The sequence below is a fragment of the Amphiura filiformis genome, chromosome 19, assembly GCF_039555335.1.
Source record: "Amphiura filiformis chromosome 19, Afil_fr2py, whole genome shotgun sequence".
In the NCBI taxonomy this organism is placed as follows: domain Eukaryota; kingdom Metazoa; phylum Echinodermata; class Ophiuroidea; order Amphilepidida; family Amphiuridae; genus Amphiura; species Amphiura filiformis.
The window spans coordinates 39819831-39839300 of record NC_092646.1 but is presented as its reverse complement, the minus strand read 5'-3'; the positions used below and the strand labels follow the sequence as shown (position 1 = coordinate 39839300).

Genomic DNA, 19470 nt, shown 5'->3' with positions numbered 1-19470 from the left:
TTAAGTTACTAAAGTATGACGTATGGCGCAATCGATACCATTGGTAGCTAACTTATACAGTAATTGATTTTCTTGACCAGTTAAATGCTACCTGGTCAATGGCCTGACGGTGTTTTTGAAATTAAGATATTTTCCCTAATATTCAAACTTATATAATGAATGCAGCAATTAATATTGCCTATTGTTTTAATACACTCAAAGTATATGACGGATAATGTACTCGTGCAAATGCATTCGTCAAGATAATCGCACTTGCCATGGAGTTATTGCATTTAGCTCTCGAGCCTATCGGCTCTCGAGCTAAATGCAATAACTCCACGGCGCGTGCGTATCTTGACTAATGCATTGCACTCAGTTCATTATCCTTATCATAATCCAGACGCTGCCTACCAGGATGTTATAACTGAAACGAGCCTCTTTTTCGTGCTACCAGCGGTTGCTCTCACCAGTTGCAGCGGTTACTCTCACCAGTCCCATTTTTTGACTTCCAGAGACGACATCGTTGTCCTACATGTAGCAACTATCGGACTTTCAAGCGAGTGTGATAAATAATAATGTTGAAAACAGCTCCACAAAAGATTCCGTTTGAGCAAAAGCATTTGCATGTAATATCATTCTATTCACATTTAAACACACAATGACTATTATGTTAATGTGTTGCATTTGTATTACGCGGGCTAATTTGGATGCCAACTTTTTCCCATGATGCACTGCGTATTGTTATCGCGTTATCTCCATCGCCGTCTGGCAGTGTTATCACCTACCATTTAAAAAAGTAACTTCTTGAATCTGCGGTTTATAGATTCCAAGTCCGAGTTGAGGTCAAAAATTGCGTCATCTGAAGACAACTGATCTAACATATCGAGGGTTGACAAACAGAAGGCCTTAACTCACTTTTGGCCATGTTGAGATTGTGGTACCAAAATAATCTGTGATACCCACAGATTCTTCAAATCGTAATCCTTAACTCAATTCAACTTCCTATTGCATCTATAGCACAATAATACTTGAGTTAAGGCCTTCTGTTTGTCAACCCTCGATATTTCAAGTAATGAGGTAATTGGTTGACCTTGCATTCAACGTTATTATTACATACTGATGAATCGCACATGATTAGAAACCGCCACATGGATTGCCATGAATGTATAGAGGGCGGACGTTCGACGAATCACTATACATTTTGTTGAAGCTGCTGAGTGTTTTGCATTTCCGATTGCTCTTTTCTAATATACATCTAGTAACCGAGACAGAAGCTTTCTGGCGTTGGTCCCGGCCAATGTCCTGTAAATATACAAAAGAATTTACTAATCAGTAAAATCGTCTAAAATGTGATATTTCAATGTCGGGCATTCATATATTAAAGGAAGTCTCCGGCAATCACAACATTATGCCCTATGTTAGAAAAATAATTATCAATTGAAGGTCAGCAACTATTTTAAACTGTTGCGATCTGGTAGTTCATAGTATCTTGTGAATGGTAGTAAGCTTTGGCAAGAATTGCATTGGTCATTTCATAGCGAGCGTTTAGAAAAATTGAAATATCAAAGATATACTTTTGTAGGTCCTCTTTTGTAAAACGTACATAACTCATTAACAAAAATAAATCAAGCAAGTTTTCAAAGTATATGATTTGCAGATTGAACTTTTGCAAAACATCAAGGTGTTATATTTCAATAATATATTGATTTAGATAATGAAAATCGACCAACAATACCTCGTCCACCCTTAACTTAAGAAACTCATATTGACCTTAAAAACAAATAAAAACAGCCGTCTCTCACCACGCGACTATTCAAATTTCCCGGGCAAAGAAGGCTGACGACAATTGAGCACAAATAACCATGACGTCATTGCCCTAGACAATTTCGGCGCGGTAATTTTGAATATCGCGTGTTCATGGTCAATATGTGATTCATGCTTGATAATTGTTTGTCTAACATATATAAGGCATAATGTTGTGATTTCCGGAGTATACACAGTATCTTCCACAATATCTTACCATGTTGAATCTTCAAATCATCACATATCATCCTGTATTCCTTTGTTTTCATTAGTTTCTTCTGCGCCGGGTTCCACCATTTTGGTAACGTGCTGTCTTTTAATGTCATCATCGAAAATCCTGCAATAATGCAGACTGTTATATCCTCTGATACTTTATCTATTACTGTAATGTCTGTGTGACCGCCGACAGTATCGAAAACCGCGTCGACCTATTATAGATAATACAAACATTCGTGTTAATATAACTTCTCCATACTTAAGATAATAATTCGGATGGACAACATATGATGTAACCCGTACCTGTAGCAGTAGTGGACGCCTGCGTCCATAGCTACAACTCCACAGATGTAGAAGTACGTACTGCCTTATCATAATTAAAATTAAGGGGGAGGGGGTAAAAATACTCGATTACGTTTGTAAAAAAAACATCGTTCTGATGAAATATGTCAATATATATTTGTTTGCTTTTCCACAAAATGTTGATTTTTTAATATCAAAAACAAACATTAGAAACCGTTATATACCATTTCAAGATTACGTTTCTGGCAGGGAGCCGGGGCAGGGACGGAAGGGGGTCGGCCGAGAAACGGAACCAGTTACGTTTATAGGACGTCATCGATCTTTTGGTTTGTTCCCTAAGGGGTGCGTAAATGTAAAAGTAAACTCACGTCTTCATTGATAGCTGCTGAAATCAGTGCGTCTCTTGATTTGTAGATTTTTATTTGTTCTATCCGCAGCTTGTTTCCCTAAAAAATATATTGGCACCATATCAATGAATGTTATTGTCGAATCAACCGGTAGTAATTTATTTTCACTTCCCTTTTTGCCATTATGGTAGAGTCAACTTAAGATTATATATTCAGAAACTCGGAAATAGGCATTCAACAAATTATTAAGGGTTCGGTCACCTACCTTTGCACAGTATTTTTGTGTGACCTGAGGGCACATCAGGCAGGTATCCCTCCCGGGGTATCCCTTTTTGCCAGCTTTGATTTAAAGGGGCTCTCCCGCAATCATAACATTATGCCTTATATGTTAGAAAATTAATTATCAAGTACGAATCACATGGTTTTACTTAAAACAAACTCATATTTACCATAAAAACAGTCGGCTCTCAACACGCGATATTCAAAATTCCCTCGCCGAAATTGCCTAAGTGCAATGGCGTAGTGGTTACTTGTGCTCAATTGTCGTCAGTCTTCATTGCATTAACAGAATAGTCGACTGCAGATCCGTCATATATAACGCATTTTTAATGGAAATGAACTTTGCTGCTTGGATGATGTCACGATGAGGTTAGCATTTATTCCGTATTGAAAAGCGTGTTCCGACGGATCAGTACTCGATCGGCCTCTATACTAGACTGGCCCCCAGTCTCGGTTCGGTTCCATCTCTGGATAATGTAACAATAAATAATTACGTAATGCCCTATGAAAAAAAATGCCAACCCCCCCCCCCCTTATTTTCTTCAATGCCAAAAACCCATTCCTCTTCATCCACAAATCGACACCACTAATTACACCCACCACAGTCAACCATGCAGCAATATAGAAATATACTCGTATTATAAGTGAACGCGAAAGTCCATTGAGCGCTGATTCCGAGACTGGTCCAATCTGTTAGAGATCTCACTTCCAAATATTCGTTCAACGAAGCACGGTGATTCCGATGTCAATTACGAAAGCCCCGCCCCAGTTTCAATTCAAATATGGTAGCACAAAGCTATGCCGCGGGATGTGACGCAAGATCGGATGGGACACTTGTCAACAACTGAGAGGTATTGAGCTCAAGTGGCACGCGTCTGATAGACCCATGGTACGCGCAATAATAAAAGGCAACCACTCGACTCGGACTTAGGCCTATTGTCCATATTGCGTACATTATCGCGTGCGGTTTGCAAATGTTTGCACATTATTTAGCTAGGGAAGCCTTTTCAAATATCCCCGCGTGGCCAAGCTGCGTTGATTGGTCGGATACAATATCGTTGTTTAGTCGCTTACACAAACGTTAATGTAGTGAAAACATGGACGTGGTATATAGAAAGATTGCGTGACTCCAAATCCGTAAAAGTGAACTTCCAGCAGTTTGTGGGAGCTGGAAGTCAAATTGCCTACAGACTGGGAGGGTCCGTGTATTGGGTTGATTTTTAATGCTATGTAATCTACATTACCAGTCGTTCTCCACGGACCCGAGGGAGGGTCTACCTCTATACTGGGACGTCATTGCACTCGACAATTTCGGCGCGCGGGAATTTTGAATATCGCGTGTTGGGAGACGGATACTTTTATTCGTTTTTATGGTCACTATGAATTTGTGTTAAATAAAACAACGTGATTCGTGCTTGATAATTATTTTTCTAACATTTAAGGACAAATGTTGTGATTGCCGGAGACTTCTTTTAATTTGTGAGGTGAATGTACTAACCTATTTTTTCACCTCGCTTAAGGGATTGATAGCAACGTTGGCACAGTATTTTCTGTGGGACACGAGAGCACATCAGACAAATTGCATTCTGAATACAATGAATGTCCTTCTGATCAACTAATTTAGATTTTTTGAAATTCGCGATATAATGCAAATGCAATTAGATGTATATTGAACGGCGAGTGAAATATTTTACTTGTTCAAATATCCTTAAAAGTGCATTTGAAAGGGCATTTGAGACTTTTTATACCACTGGAAACCTTTGGCTACATAATGTTTGTGTACAAAAAAATTCTTGCAGATTAATTCGTTTTGCAAAAATATTGCCAAATTTGAATTACGTTCTAATGTACAATAATGTACCAGAACATAATTCAACACAGTGGCCTATGGAGCAGTGTAATACACATAATCATGTAACTCGCAAACGGAAAATCAGAATCAACTGATATATTGGGAATAAGCCTTTTTCGCGGATTTCTACTAAAATGTCATAAAAAGAGCATGATAGGATCACGAAATACTTCTTTAAGATACACATATATTTATTAATAAGAAAAACATTGATTTCCTGATAATGTCGAAGAGCTGCTATTCAACAGGTTAACAGACTAACCAAAAAAACAGACTAACAAAAAAACAAAGAAGATACTCACCTTTATTCTATCATCGCGTGCAATACAATGTTCATTGTACGCTACTCCATCAGTAAATCCAATAGTTTGGTTACTTAGATCCTGCCAGTTAAAATCACGGGGGTTATTCTTTTTTACATAAAATGCGCCTTTATCGGCATGAGACCAAGGGTCGGTGAATTGAAACACACGCATACGTTCGTAAGTCTGCATCCAGGCTGAAGGTATTAAAATAGAAGAAAACTTTGTCAGAGCTTTGCTAGAACATAGAATGTCCAGGTCTTTGCAATTCAAACTAACATGTTTGAAACTAACAAACAAACGACTCACTAAACAAAATCAGTCTCTTCTACAATCGTACTGCCACACTTGGTCATGACGCATTGTAAACAATGATGTTATTCAATCGAGAATCAGAGATGTGAAAACGACTATTTCCGGGGAATACTTTTAAAAAAAGACTATTGCCCGGGGAATAGTTCAGTTTTTGCGTAATTCTTAAGAAAAGGGGGATATATAGCTAATTCAATGATCGCACTTTTAACCAATCAGATGACAGGAAACTATAAGTTATGAGGTATCTAAATTCTAATATTTTAGATAAACAGAGTAGTGTAGCATGATCTTCGGATGTGTTTGGTAAAATTCGTCTGTGCCATAGTTATGATATAACAGACCGCCTTTTTCCAAATTCTCTAGTACGTACCTGCGCATGCGTCGTAATACCTGCTAAACAGCCCATCTCCACCCCTTGCCACATCGCCAGCTTCTGAGTTCCAGCAACGTTCGTAAATATCAAACACTAACTGACAGTTCTTGTTGGCATACCTGCACACTGTATAAAAGGAGAAAAAACTGAAATCATTTGAAAACGTTGAAAACGGATGACACAAGTAAGTTTATGGGCGCCTCTTCGCTGTTGACTACACACTTTTGACCGATTTTAATAGCCGAACACTTACAAAGCAAATAAAATGTTTTGGCTTCTGTTTGTATAAAAACACGAACGTGTTTATTAAACATTACTGAAAATAGTCTTTATCCACATTTTCTACCAATAACTGGTATTTGTAGTGCAGATATAGTTTCTTATTATTTCGCAGGAAACTTTTTCCCCATTTGAACAACCAGTTCAAAAGATTTGAGCAGTTAAATAGTTTCTAAAACAATAGGAAACAAAAGGAAATAACTCCTTTGTTTGGTTTTTTTTTATCTCAAAATCAATATTTCCGACTTCCGACTGATCTTGCCTGATCATATCACATTACGTGTAGTACGTTTACAGCAAATATAAGATTGTGACAGGCAATTTAATTCCTCTGAATTAAATACAATAAATCACTATTAATTATTATTAACAAGGGGTTATCATACCGTAAATTTCTTTTTTTGAAATGAATAATGTTTATTAATACACTGCTCACAGAAATTAAAGGATCAGACTTATTAATTATCATTTTGCAGAAACAGCAGAACACTTGCACTACCAAATACCAGTGTACCTCGGTTATATATAAATAAAAATTCCCTTTAAAAGGGAAGGCCAGCCTCAATGCAGAAGAGGTCTTGTAAATAGTTTGGGTCACCGTGAAAGGCATTTTTAGGATCACGCTTACATCCATGTTACATGACAGTTCACCAAACCATCAATGGTGAGAACATGCCCACTGAAACAGCAAAAAACATTAACTCCATTAACTCCTGTCAACTCTTTAATTCATTACTCCAAATTGTTCTGTATTTTTGTCTTTACTGCTTTTTACCCATGCTTATTATTAAAATCAAGAAATACACTGCAGTTGTTAGTTAATTCGCTATGTTAACTCAACTTACATGCACATTTTATTTTAAAATAATTTTATATTATTTCGCAATGTATAGTTTACTATAAAGTAGATAGTGGCAAGCACATGATAAAGAACTGATCATTCACTACAATCTTCACTTTTAAACTGTATTTTTTGAATGTGTTGATTGTTAGTCCGAAACTCCTGCAAAGCTATGGACATGGCATCTAACCTACTCCATTCTGTAATAGTCTGCATTGTGTGTTTTCTCAGTCTTCAATCATTTTGGTGAATGTAATTTTATGAATCAAATAAAAAAGATAGAAATTGGCCTCACTTTAGTTATGTGTCATTTTACAGTATTTATAATTTATAAAGTAAGACAATAATTTATTTATTTTCTATAAGTGCATGTCAAAATATGGGATATATTGTTCAATATTATAGCTAGCCCCTAAAAACTTTATTTTCAATCGGATTTTTTCCCGTTGAAAAGACAAAACTGATGTTAAAGATAGCAATAATATCATCAATAACATTTTGAGTCAATTTTATCCATAAAACGACACAGGATAGGATAGATAATTACTTTGACTTCAATGTGGTCCATATAATGAAGATTTTGATTCTACAACATTATTAGATCTGTTATCAACATATCAATTATGCACTCACAGGCAACCAAACATCATGCTATGCTCAGTAGTCCACTGATATGACCTCGTGATCATTCCCCCGCTTTGACCATGTCATTTTTTTGATATGCTGATTGCTGTTTATGTTTATATGTGTAGGCCTAACCTATGATAACTTTTTAAGTCATAATTAATTCAAACATAACTTTGGCAATACTCAATCGTTTTCGTTCGTTGAAACGGCAAAACATACTTTCTTTTCCTTGCAAATCGAATTAGCAGACATCAAAAACATTTCCACCGCGAGAAGTAAAAAAAATAATTCATACCAATAGAAGAAGGCTATAATCTTAGCTAATCTTTAGTGTGCACAAACCCCATCTCAGAATTAGGTACCAGCCCCATGGGCTGGCGAAAACACTATAAGAACAAAAAAGAAACCAAGGTACCTGACTGGTACACACCGAGTACCGACACAGCACCATTATGCTACTGCACAGGACCCACATGCACTGGTACAACACCGGTAATTCCCTGGTACTGCGCAATACTGAGCCAAGTGTCTTGGCGACCGGTAGTGTAGTAGCTGGTACATGACCACACCACTCCACGCCATACATAAATTCTCCCTGCCACATTTCCCCAATATGAAATTTAAAAAGAGTAAAATTAAGTTTGGCAGATGCGGGGTTTGAACTCACGGCGCCCCACTATCATGGATACTTTAAGAGCCTTAGTCTGCTCGGCCACTTGTCTTGTTGGTATCCACTTTGAAACTTATTTGAACATATAATCGCAACTTCAACATAGGCCTACCACGTGACAAGCAAAGGCAGAAAACGTACCCTATTTTGGAATTTTATTTGCTTAAAAACATTAATGTGTATTATTAGCGATCAATTGTTGATAACTGCGTGTTCTACATACAGAAATCCGACAATTAATGGGCACAATACATTATCGATTTGAACTCGCTGGGCTGCACGTGCTATACTCCTATATTATCATCATCATCATCAGTCGGCTGCGGAGCAGGCGACTACAAGCTTTCTCCAACTAATGCGATCTTGGGCAAGCGAAACAATTTTGTTTGGCTGCAGCATCCCTTCAGTATCTCCTAGGAGGTGTCGGACATACTGTAAGTACAGCGTGCGCGGCCGTCCCTGTTTCCTCTTCCCATGTGGTGGAATATAAAGCGCATATTCTTTCACAGGCTCGCCATCTTCAAGACGCAGTATATGGCTGAGAAATTTGAGTTGATGAATCTTGACTCTGGCAACCAGTGGAGTGGTGTTGGTCAGGTTGTAGACAGTTTCGTTTGGAATCCGATCCACACGCTTGATGTTTAACATGACTCTGTAGCAAGATGTTGCAAATGCATTGATCTTGTTTTCCATGTCCTTGGTAATTACCCATGACTCGCACCCGTACAGAAAGACAGTAACACACGTTGTCTGAAACAGCTTGATTTTTTGTTTCGATTGGCAGGGACGGGCTTCTCCAAAGGCGTTCCAGTTTCCAGAAAGCTGCCCAGGCTAGTGCTTTTCTTCTTTTAGGTCTCCAACACTAGAGCCCATCTTGGAACCCAAATACCTGAAGTCTGTGACATGGTTGATGGTACTACCATACTTCAAGTGCTGGTTGGGCGTTACAGTTTGCAGTCATATATTCTGTCTTAGGTGCGCTGATTACAAGGCCTAGATCTGCTGCTGCAGTTGCAGTCCTAGTAAGCTGTGACTGGGCCCGGTCTATGGAAGATTCCAGCAGGGCAATATCATCAGCAAAATCCAGGTCATTCAGCATCTTGGCAGGATACCTGCTTGACCGACGTGGGTAGGTAACAATTCCAGCGTCAATTCCAGAAGTTGATTTCATCAGAAGGTAGTCTACCAGGATAATAAACAGGAATGGTGCCAACACATCACCCTGAAGCACTCCAGTTGTTACTTGAAAGGCTCTGAGATACTGCCATCTACCATAACGGCACTATTGGAGTCTTTGTATAGCAACTGGATGGCATTGACCACAACCTTTGGTATTCCATAATGCCGCAGCACTGAAAACATGACGGACCTGTTGATGGAGTCGAAGGCTTTTTTGAAGTCCACAATTACAAAAGTGACTGTTAAGGGAAGTTGGTACTCCTTGAAGCCTTCCATGATCCTCCTCAAAATGTGTATTTGCTGAGCACAGCTGCGACCAGATCTAAAGCCAGCCTGGTTGCTTCTCAGTAAAGGATCAATGTGGGGTCGGATCCTGTTCAGAAGGATCTTGTTGTACACTTTTGCGGCAATGGACATAAGCGAAATACCACGGTAGTTTGTCATGAGAGAGAGGTCACCTTTCTTTGGTAGAGGAATGGTTACATTCGTAACCCATTGACGTGGTGGTGTCAGCGTTGAGAATACTTCCATACAGAATTATACCGGGTATATACATGTGGGTCTACCATTTTTCGTGTATACACGGTCTGGAATTTTGCAATTTATTGGAGGTTTTCCACGTAGGTCCCCAAAAGTTTCTTCCAGATGTTGGAGATTAGATTTCCATAAAGCCGAAACAGTAATTTTTAGTGGGGACCTATGTAAAAATTACATACAATTTTCACCACCAATTCAGTGTTAATTTCCACTCAATTCAGAAAATATTTTGGCGTATATAAAATTGAAATAAAATTCTCTGCTTTCTAAACCACATAAACTTTAGCACCATTGGGTATCACGAATCGTCATATGTGACCCGGCAGCACAAATGAGCCGTAAATTCCCTAAATTGTATTCTGAGTTACGGTGTAAAATGTGTACGAAGGTCATATTCATCGGTAACTTAAGCTGGCCCGACATCCGTCTCAATTTGATAGTCAAAAACTAATCAATAATCCTTTTGTTGAAGTGGATAATAAGCTTCTACCTTAGATGGCTATAGAACTTTTAATAGCTCTGGTCTTTGTTAGCTTATATTGCTAAATCCTGTTCAAGTGGTGGGTTACCAGGCAGTGTATTTTGTACAGGTATGCATAATCAACAATTAACAATGAGAAAACTTTCTTAAACCTCTTTGACTTGGGGATGATTTGAAATGACCGCCAATTATGACTGTTTCATATTTATTGCCCACAATGTGGAAAAAGAGACACATGTAAAAGCGTAAAAAGCTATAATTTTGTTGGAGGAGCAAAGTTTAACAAACCATAACCCCGCTTCTGGATATCGTTTGAAGTCAAATGATATACCATTTTTAAGTTTATGATGTTTATTTTTAAACACGAAATAAAAACAAAATTGACCGGGGAGGAATTTACGGCTCATTCGCCGTGGACGGTCACATATATGATGTACAGTTAATATTCAAATATTTTTTATACATTATATGATGCTTCAGTTTTTACACACAAAATATTTCATTGAAAACCCTCCCACTCGGCAATTTCAAAAAGGTAACCACGCTTGCCTAGAATGTGTAATAAATTAGCATTAATTTTTTCTTATTTGAGCAGCATTCTAGAAACTCTGGCGTACGGCGATGACTGCTGTAGTTCATGACATATCCTTGCGAGTTGAATGGTATTTACACTTACCTGCGTTGATGAAGTCTACGTCAAACCCTCGAACCTCACCACTCACTTCGTCTCTGATAAGAAATAATATGCAGGAGTATATTATGCTTGTATGAACACCAGTAATTTGTAGAAAATGTTAGCCTTTAACAGCTAAGGCGTATCATAATTATGTCCAAAGTAGGCTATAATTTTATCACTTTTTTTGCCACTGATATCTCGGACCGGAAATGTCCGTACACTGAAAACTTTAATTGGTCAGCTTGACTAACGTAAAGTTAGTCCAGATGGTGCCCATTTTGACTAACGTAAGGCTAGTCAAGCCTGCTTGACTAACGTGCTTGACCAACTTGACGTTAGTCGAGCCGGTTCGACTTACTTGCTTGACTAGCTTGGACGTTAGTCAAGCCTGCTTGACTAACGTTAGGTTAGTCGCTCGACTAGTTTATGACTAACTTTAAGTTAGTCCAGATGGTGTCCATCTTGACTAACCTAACGTTAGTCAAGCAGTTCTAAGCTAGTCTGGCAGCTGCTTGACTAGCTTGCTTGACTAACGTGCTGCAAACCACGTTACTGGTAAAAAATTGAAAAAAGAGACAAATGTGGATGTTTATCTTGTCTGGTGGGATTTATTCTCATAGTTTTGCGTTTTGAAACTAACATATTACTTGAAGAAAATCCTCTTACCTGGTAATCATGATGACAACACATTTATGACCACTTACCTTCATTGGGAATTGAACTCGGACCTGGAGATTACAAACCCTCTACTCTCACCACTAGACCACGGAGGCACTTACAAATCATGGAACATAATATTAGTACTTATCATGTTTAGTATGCTTACCTTAGATTTTTAACTCTGTAATCGCATGTTTCAAAATATCACTAAATTACATTAAAACCATCAGAAAGCTTTTACAAATATAAACAGTAGTGTTGTTAACAATGATGGTAGTGCCAGGTTGTCAATCCTAAACTTTCCATTCCGATAATATTATTTAATTACTAGACAACTACGTATAATGGGGTAGCCATTTCAAAGCAATTTCCTATGTGTTGAACATGCACGTGCAAAGCGGTTGCGCAATTTAGTATTGTGAAATGAAAGTTACAAAAGTCATTGGCTTGACTAACCTAAAGCTAGTCAAGCCGGCTTGACTAACCTAAAGCTAGTCAAGCAGGCTTGACTAACCTAAAGCTAGTCAAGCCGGTTTGTATCTTCAAGTTAGTCAAGCCATCGATATTGTAAGCTAGTCAAGCACCGTATTACACGTTAGTCAAGCAGGCTTGACTAGCTTATCAAAATTGCAAGCTAGTCCAGCAGGCTGGACTAGCTTGAGCTACGGGCTTGACTAATGTTAGGTTGGTCAGGCGGGCTGGACTAACCTGCTTGACTAACTTTAAGTTAGTCAAGCAACTGCCTGACTAGTTTAGACATGGTCAATACAAAAATTAAGGGTCTATCACCATGTCTATCTATGGTCAAAATCACCACAAGCTATAAGTTTCAGCAGCAAGAGTTAGTTTAACTACAAGGTGTCCCAAAAAAAGGCACCGCATTGCGCCCTCTTTTTCTCCTATTTCTGAAAAGTTGATCAATATATTTTGGTATGTAAAGAAACCTTGAGTCGTTAGCTTTAATAAACCAAAACAATTATATCAATCGGCTCACAACTATTGAAGATATGCTCTTTCAAAGAAATGTACCTGTTTTTCACTCTGTCCACGGAGAAGGTTTGGCTACTTCAAAGATTGAAAAGGAGTACATATACCATGCATGAATATCAAACATTCCTCAATGATAACTTTATAAAATAACTTTATTTATGGAATTGGCTTTACCGATGGGTTTATGGGCAATGGATTTTGTTAATAGTGTCATAAATTTGTGGGTAAAATGGATGCCGAATGGGACTTCTTTTGCTTTACTAGCAATTACTTATTTTTATCTTGGTTATTTATGCCTTTTTTGTTTTATTATGTTTCTTACTTTCTTACTTTCCATTTTTTATTTACAACATAAGTCATTTCTCTTTTTAGGATAAAAGGTAGCCCTAAAAGGCTGTTTGGTTTGTCTTTGGTTGTTCTGAAGTGAGTTTACTGTGCTGCTCTGCCCTCTACCTGGTTGCCTCCTTCGCGAATACTGGTTTCAGCCCTGGTCCTCATTGCATCAATTGCATTGCGTACCATCCTTGTGCGCCGAATACTTGCGAATGCATTCAGTAATACGTTTGCGAAGATCTTGGATTTTGCCACAAAGGAAAAAAATCAAGTGGTGTGAGGTCTGGTGATCGTGCAGGCCACTCCACAGCATGAGCCATCCCAACCACTCTGGACAGAGTGAAAAACGGGTACTTTTATTCAAAAGGGCATATCTTCAAAAGGTGTTGGCCGATTGAAATAATTGTTTTGGTTTATTAGGCTAACGATTAAAGGTTTCTTTACATACCAAAATATATTTAATCAACTTTTCAGAAATAGGAGAAAAAGAGGGTGCAATGAGGGGCCTCTTTTTTTTTTTTTGGACACCCTGTATCATAAATACCGCCTGGGCCCTGGTTCGTGCCCAGAATTGTATTATTTATTTTGTTCATTGTTGATCACTGTTGATTGGAATTGAACTTACACGTATTCAATGTTGAGATATGAATGACCAATAGCAAACATCCATATTTTATCATCCCCAGAAGATACGGAACTTGGTGAACCTGGTGAAAAAATGACAAATGTTACTATTGAGCAAATTAAACTGACCCGCGTTTTCGACGTATTTAGCTCGTGCCAATGGTGTCTGAATCAGGGTCTTAGCCTTCCATGATAGTCAGTCATTTATCTATTGGTCGTTATATGACTATCATTTGAAGACTGAGTTCTTATGATAGCCTACATCCTCCGAGGAGCAATTTCAGAAAATAGCTTGGGATTATTGGGGCAGAGCTTATCTATTGAATTCTTTCATGCCCACTGAAGCATAATTAAGGCTGTCAAGGACACTCGGCGCTAATAAACTCAACCCAGAAAGTATCAAAACGATTATAGATGGTCATATATATCGGAAACTGAAATATATAGCAAAAACTTATTTAATGTATATAAAGCGCAGCTTTCTCCTGCGCAATTTGATACCTCTTTTGTTGCTCTACGATATCATTTGGTCGAGTTATGGGCGCTTGAGTGGCTTCAAGTCGGATTTTGAAAGTTGCACTTAGCTCCTATTCAAGCCAAATGGGTTGTACTGTGACCAATAAATGAATCCAGGCAGTGATAGACAGTGATGGCGGGCACACCAACTTATTTATTGAGATGTCAGCAGAAAGAGTTCAGAGATAAGTAAAGGGTAGCAAGTATTGAAGTTGGAAGTCGAAGGAGTAAAACAAAGTAAAGTTCATGGTGAAGTATCGGTGTCCTTTGTCTTGATTTTGTGTGTGTGTGTGTGTGTGTGTGTGTTTCCCCTGTAACTCAAGAATTTTTTTCGGATATAGACGAATCCAACGAGCCAAGTCATGGTCAGGATTTGGTCCAGACATAGACCGTAAGGTACTAATTTCGAGGAGCATAACCAACACCAAATTGGTGTCATAACAAACACCAAATTGGTGTCGTGTGTCGTGTGGTCTTTCAATTTGTGCCGAGTGTCCTTGGCAGACTTGACTATGCTTCAGTGGTCATGAAAGGATTCAAAAGATAACCTCTACCCCGCTAATCCCCAGCTATTGTCTGAAATTGCACCTCGGAAGATATATCATAACAACTCAGTCCCTCAAATGATAGTCATATAACGACCAAAAGATAAATGACTGACTATCATTGAGGACTGAGTTCCGCAGTCTAGATTTGGTCGGCCATCTTTGGTTTCCCGCTAGCACCAACCTGGGGTTTTGAGCGCCCGATTGTGCAAATAAAAGCCGCCTAACATCTGGAGAAGATGCAAAGACGAGGAGGGTTAATAGAATAATATATACAATAGAGGTAACCCTGTCGCATACATAGTCCTTTTGTTCATCCATTTGTACATCTATGAATAGATGCGACGGGATTACCTGCGGAATTATCTTTATTGTATTATTCTATTAATCCTCCTCGACCTTCTCTAGGTGTAAGGCGGCTTTTATTTGCACAACTGTTGGAACTGTATTGTGTTCTAAACTTAAATCATTCTTTTGTCTACCTGTGTTTTCGCGGAAGGTGTAAAACGGGTGATGGAATGCAGTTTAAAATTTCCGCCAAGGCCGAATCATTTCACATTTTGGATGCATTGTAGCCGACGGGGCCCCAACTAAAGGCTGCTAGTCAGGTGTAGGAATGCGTGTATTTGGATTCGTCTATAGGTCAAACTATACTTTTTCTGAATCCTTATGACGAGAGCAATAATACATTGGTACGTATGGTTTTTGCAAGATTTGACCACATTTGAAATGTCACCCCTGCATAGCGGCCATTTGTGATTTATCTAAATTAGGCACTGTCTCACTATTTTGAATTTTGGGGACTTTTGATATGTTTTTATGTATTTTGGGGACCGTTCACAAACACTTGTGTGGGGGGGCTGATGCAAAATGGGGGGGGGGGCTTCAAAGTTTTGACCCTCCTAAGGGGGGGCTGAAACATTTCCTGAATTTTCTGAAATTTTTGAGATCCGAAAAATGTTCTAGAGAAATTTTTTGCACCAGCTCTCCCCCTAACAAGTGTTTGTGAACGGTCTCTTGGTTAGTGCATCTGGAGTTGGCCTATATGTGCGCACGAATTTGCAGGATATGTGAATTCTATATAAACATTACAGCCATATTGCGTGTAATTGTTGTTTAGAATCGAACATAATATAACCTACCTCCTGATACATTGACATTGACGCATTGGTTCCCTCCATTCAGACTAACCAAAGCAATAATAAACGACACAATAGCCAGAACACCACTTGCTACCAAAAAGAAATACTGGAACATCATCAGAGATGAGTCTCTATCCGGGTTTCTATCTGATTTGTGATTCGAAGACGGCGATTCGATAAATTTCATGGAGTCCGTCTCCATGATTTTCCGTTGATCTCCGAGTATGTGTGGATATATACTACGATCTTATATCCAAACCAGCGTGTTGTTAGTGAGTCCGGTTATCCGTTATTAAACGTATAATAGCATATAGGTACTGTGAAATCAATGCAGTATAATCTTTCTTATACAGCCACTTTCAGCTTGCTCATGGTAAGTGTTGCAAGGCTCCAGACCTACGTACCCGATTCACATCAATAGTTATGAATTGAACAGGGGAAAATAACATGTGAATATATTACGACACAGTTCAGTGCATCAAGAAGTCAATATGCTGAACTCTACAGCAGTATGCAGACTCCGAGTATTAGACGTACAATATTGTATGTAACATATCTACGTTATTTAATCTATTGCCATTCTATTTCCAGTAATGTTTAAGTTCTAACGAATGTTTGATGACGTAAAATCGATAATATATTTCTACCAGATATTATACGTAACATATTATCGATTTTACGTCATCAAACATACAACATTGTACGTCTAATAAAAAGTCTATATACATACTGCTTACTGCTACATGGTATATGAAACTCATTCGTATCTTGGATTTATGCAAATTAGGCATATTTCCACTACTTCAATATTTAGAAACTTTTAATATGTCATTCTAGGGACCTTGCATTGTGGTAAAAAAATCTGTTGCTTTTTTTTGGACTAATACAGACTCCGAGTATTCGACGTAGAATATTGGATGTGTCATGTCTTCGTTGTTTAATCTATTCCCATTCTATTTCCAATACTGTTTAAGTTCTAACGAATGTTTGATGCATGACGTAAAATTGATAATTATGTTATGTAGAATATCAAGCCTATTATCAATTTTTACGTCATGAAACATTCGGTGAAAACTGAAATATTACTTGAATGGGAATATATATTTTGAATAACGGAGACATGTTACATTGAATATTCTACATCCACTAAAAGGTCTGCAGCGCACACCGACACCGCCTGGCTAATAATTATTTGGTGCTGCAGAGACATTAAAATGAATACACGGGATCGATACACGTGAATTGCTATGCACGATTTTGCTATCAGACGAAAATCTTCGGACACCGGGTTAGAAAATGATGAATATCTCCCGTAAATGAATTTTTCTCAAGAAACCAGATGTGGTCTCATACACTTGAAAATACGTGTTGAACAGATATGATGGTCGCTAGAATGCGCTTTGAAAATTGGCCGTGCGCTTTGAACTCAAAATCGGACCAAAACTCTAATTTTATATTGCGTTAGATCAATTACCGGGCTATTGTGAGTAGCCTTAGTCATGTCCCTCGACTAATTATTCGTCTCAAAGAGCTTCAAAGGTCTGAACCAAATGGCCAATCGTGGCTGTGGATTCAACCTACCATGGCGAGTTCTGCCATGAAGATATAGGGTCGATGACACTGTGCAGCGGTCCTAATACACGTAGGTAGATGAAATCACCAACCGTAAAGAAAGCACACTGAATTCACTGACCTATAACATAACAATCTGAGTATCCTAAGGAACTTTCAAGGTTATTTCCTGGAACAATACCTCTAATTTACCGGCATTATTAACAGCAAATACCACAATTATAGTACGCCCGACCATCCAAAACATAAATCATTGGGTTGAAATATTGTGAATATACATTGTCACATTTTAACATATATGACGCATTACTCCTTTTCTTACAATTGTAATGTAGTCATGAAATTCTAAGACTTAGGCACAAGTCTAAGCATTCAAACTCTTGAGTATAAGAGTCAACTGATAATTTTAATATTTTTATGTTATTTTTGATAATTGGTCATGAAAAAGATTAGAAAATATGTTTTCCAAAAATTAAAATACGTCACTTGAAATTAGTCTTGGTCTTGGTACAAGTTTTAAGGCTTGATTGTCACAGCACACTAAAACGCCCTAAAATGTTTTTGGCCCTTATTGCCAAAAATTGGCCAAATATTAAAATTTGACTTTCATCGCCAGTTAGAACTAACTAGCGGATTATGATTTCGCTTTGTTTTATTTGGCAAAACAGGAAAAATTAAAGCTGTATTTTTCTGGAATACTGTGTTACTGATTTGCAATTTGTCTGAAGACATTAAGGGCGAGTTTCCCGACAGGAGTCTTATTAAGCCGTAGTCTTAAGGTGGCCTTGAGGCCACTAAGCCTAGCCCGCACTCGAAGCCCGAGTCTTAACTCTAGCCGGATTTCTTCAACGCAAATTCAATCTAGTCTTAGTGGCCTTGCAGGCTTAACGCTTGACAACCTCGTCCCTTTCAAGCAGCGACTTAATTGTATAGGTTGTTGGAGGTAGATGTACATAAGCTGTGGTCCTCACGGTTTACCGTACTAAAAAGGTTGCCGTCTCATTATCGCAATGTTCCCGGCGCAAAGACTAGCTGGACCCGCGGTCTTATGCTTGGGCTTATACCGTACACAACTTGATGCAAGAATATTGTGTCTGTTTTTGTGTCTTTTATGTATTATTTTATTTCCACTTGACTTTTATGAGTCGAACTTGTATGAATGATACGTCTATGCTTTATACTCGTGATTTTTTCTTTGCATCCCAAAAAGGGTAAAACTGTAAGTCTAATGGATAGGAATCTGTGATTCCCCTAAAAAGGAAAGCAACCAACGTGCTATCTACTGCTGATAACAGTAGTCCTCTCAGATCTCACATGAAGTTATCTGTTGGTACAATATTTATAATTATTATTTATATCAGGCTTTTGAGCGATACAATAAAACTGTATATTGTACAATATTCTCAAAATACCCGGATGCACTACAATATTTCTTGAATATTGTACGCGTATCGCGTACGCGTCGCGCGTTACCATGGTGACGGCACCAACACGCGTCATGATGCAACAGCACAACAATACACTACAGACATCGTAACGGCTCACTAGACTTGATCCACCAGTCCTTCAACTGCTTACGCACGGTCATCGGGTTGTGCTTGCAGGTGAGAAACGGCCATTTTATTCCGCCATTTTGAATTGTTTCGAGATCGGGGCCGAGGGACTCAGGCTAACAGCTCACAGGAGATTTCGTACTGTATAAAACAAGTAAAATCACAAACTTGATTCGCGGCATGATGATAACCTTATGAAATATAATCCACATCTACTTATAAACCTATATATTTTTTATAATTATTCCGAAATTGTCTTTGGAGAGTAAAGAGCAGAAAACAAGAAGGTCAAAAGGTGTAAGCTTACATTACAATACACCTGGTTAAACCCGGTGGCTAGGTAAGCTTAAATTTTCAATTTACCGCATAGCAAAAGCCTGATATAAATAATAATAATAATATTGAATGGCTTATTTTCGTGTGATACAAGAATATATTGTACTCGATAGAAAAATATTCTTGTATCACACTCAAAG

At 38.3% G+C, this 19470-nt stretch overlaps 1 protein-coding gene across 1 annotated transcript; it reads right to left on the bottom strand.

Annotated features, from left to right (window-relative positions):
- Window positions 1-821: 821 nt before the first annotated feature.
- LOC140141287 (arginine-binding periplasmic protein-like) lies at window positions 822-16286 on the bottom strand. Its single transcript, XM_072163113.1, has 8 exons — window positions 15870-16286; window positions 13668-13749; window positions 11060-11112; window positions 5767-5895; window positions 5082-5278; window positions 2670-2747; window positions 2000-2210; window positions 822-1281 (listed from the first exon to the last, which is right to left on the bottom strand). Exons 1-8 carry the CDS (start codon window positions 16069-16071, stop codon window positions 1235-1237), a joined length of 999 nt encoding a protein of 332 aa, XP_072019214.1. The 5' UTR covers window positions 16072-16286; the 3' UTR covers window positions 822-1234.
- Between the last annotated feature and the right edge of the window lie 3184 nt (window positions 16287-19470).

Excerpts from the sequence above, each read along its gene's own strand:
- LOC140141287 (XM_072163113.1), bottom strand. The coding sequence starts at position 16,071 with ATGGAGACGGACTCCATGAAATTTATCGAATCGCCGTCTTCGAATCAC. Across the intron at positions 13,750-15,869 it reads CAATGTCAATGTATCAGGAG|GTTCACCAAGTTCCGTATCT; the intron begins GTAGGTTATATT and ends TTTTTTCACCAG. Across the intron at positions 5,279-5,766 it reads GTATTACGACGCATGCGCAG|CCTGGATGCAGACTTACGAA; the intron begins GTACGTACTAGA and ends TAATACCTTCAG.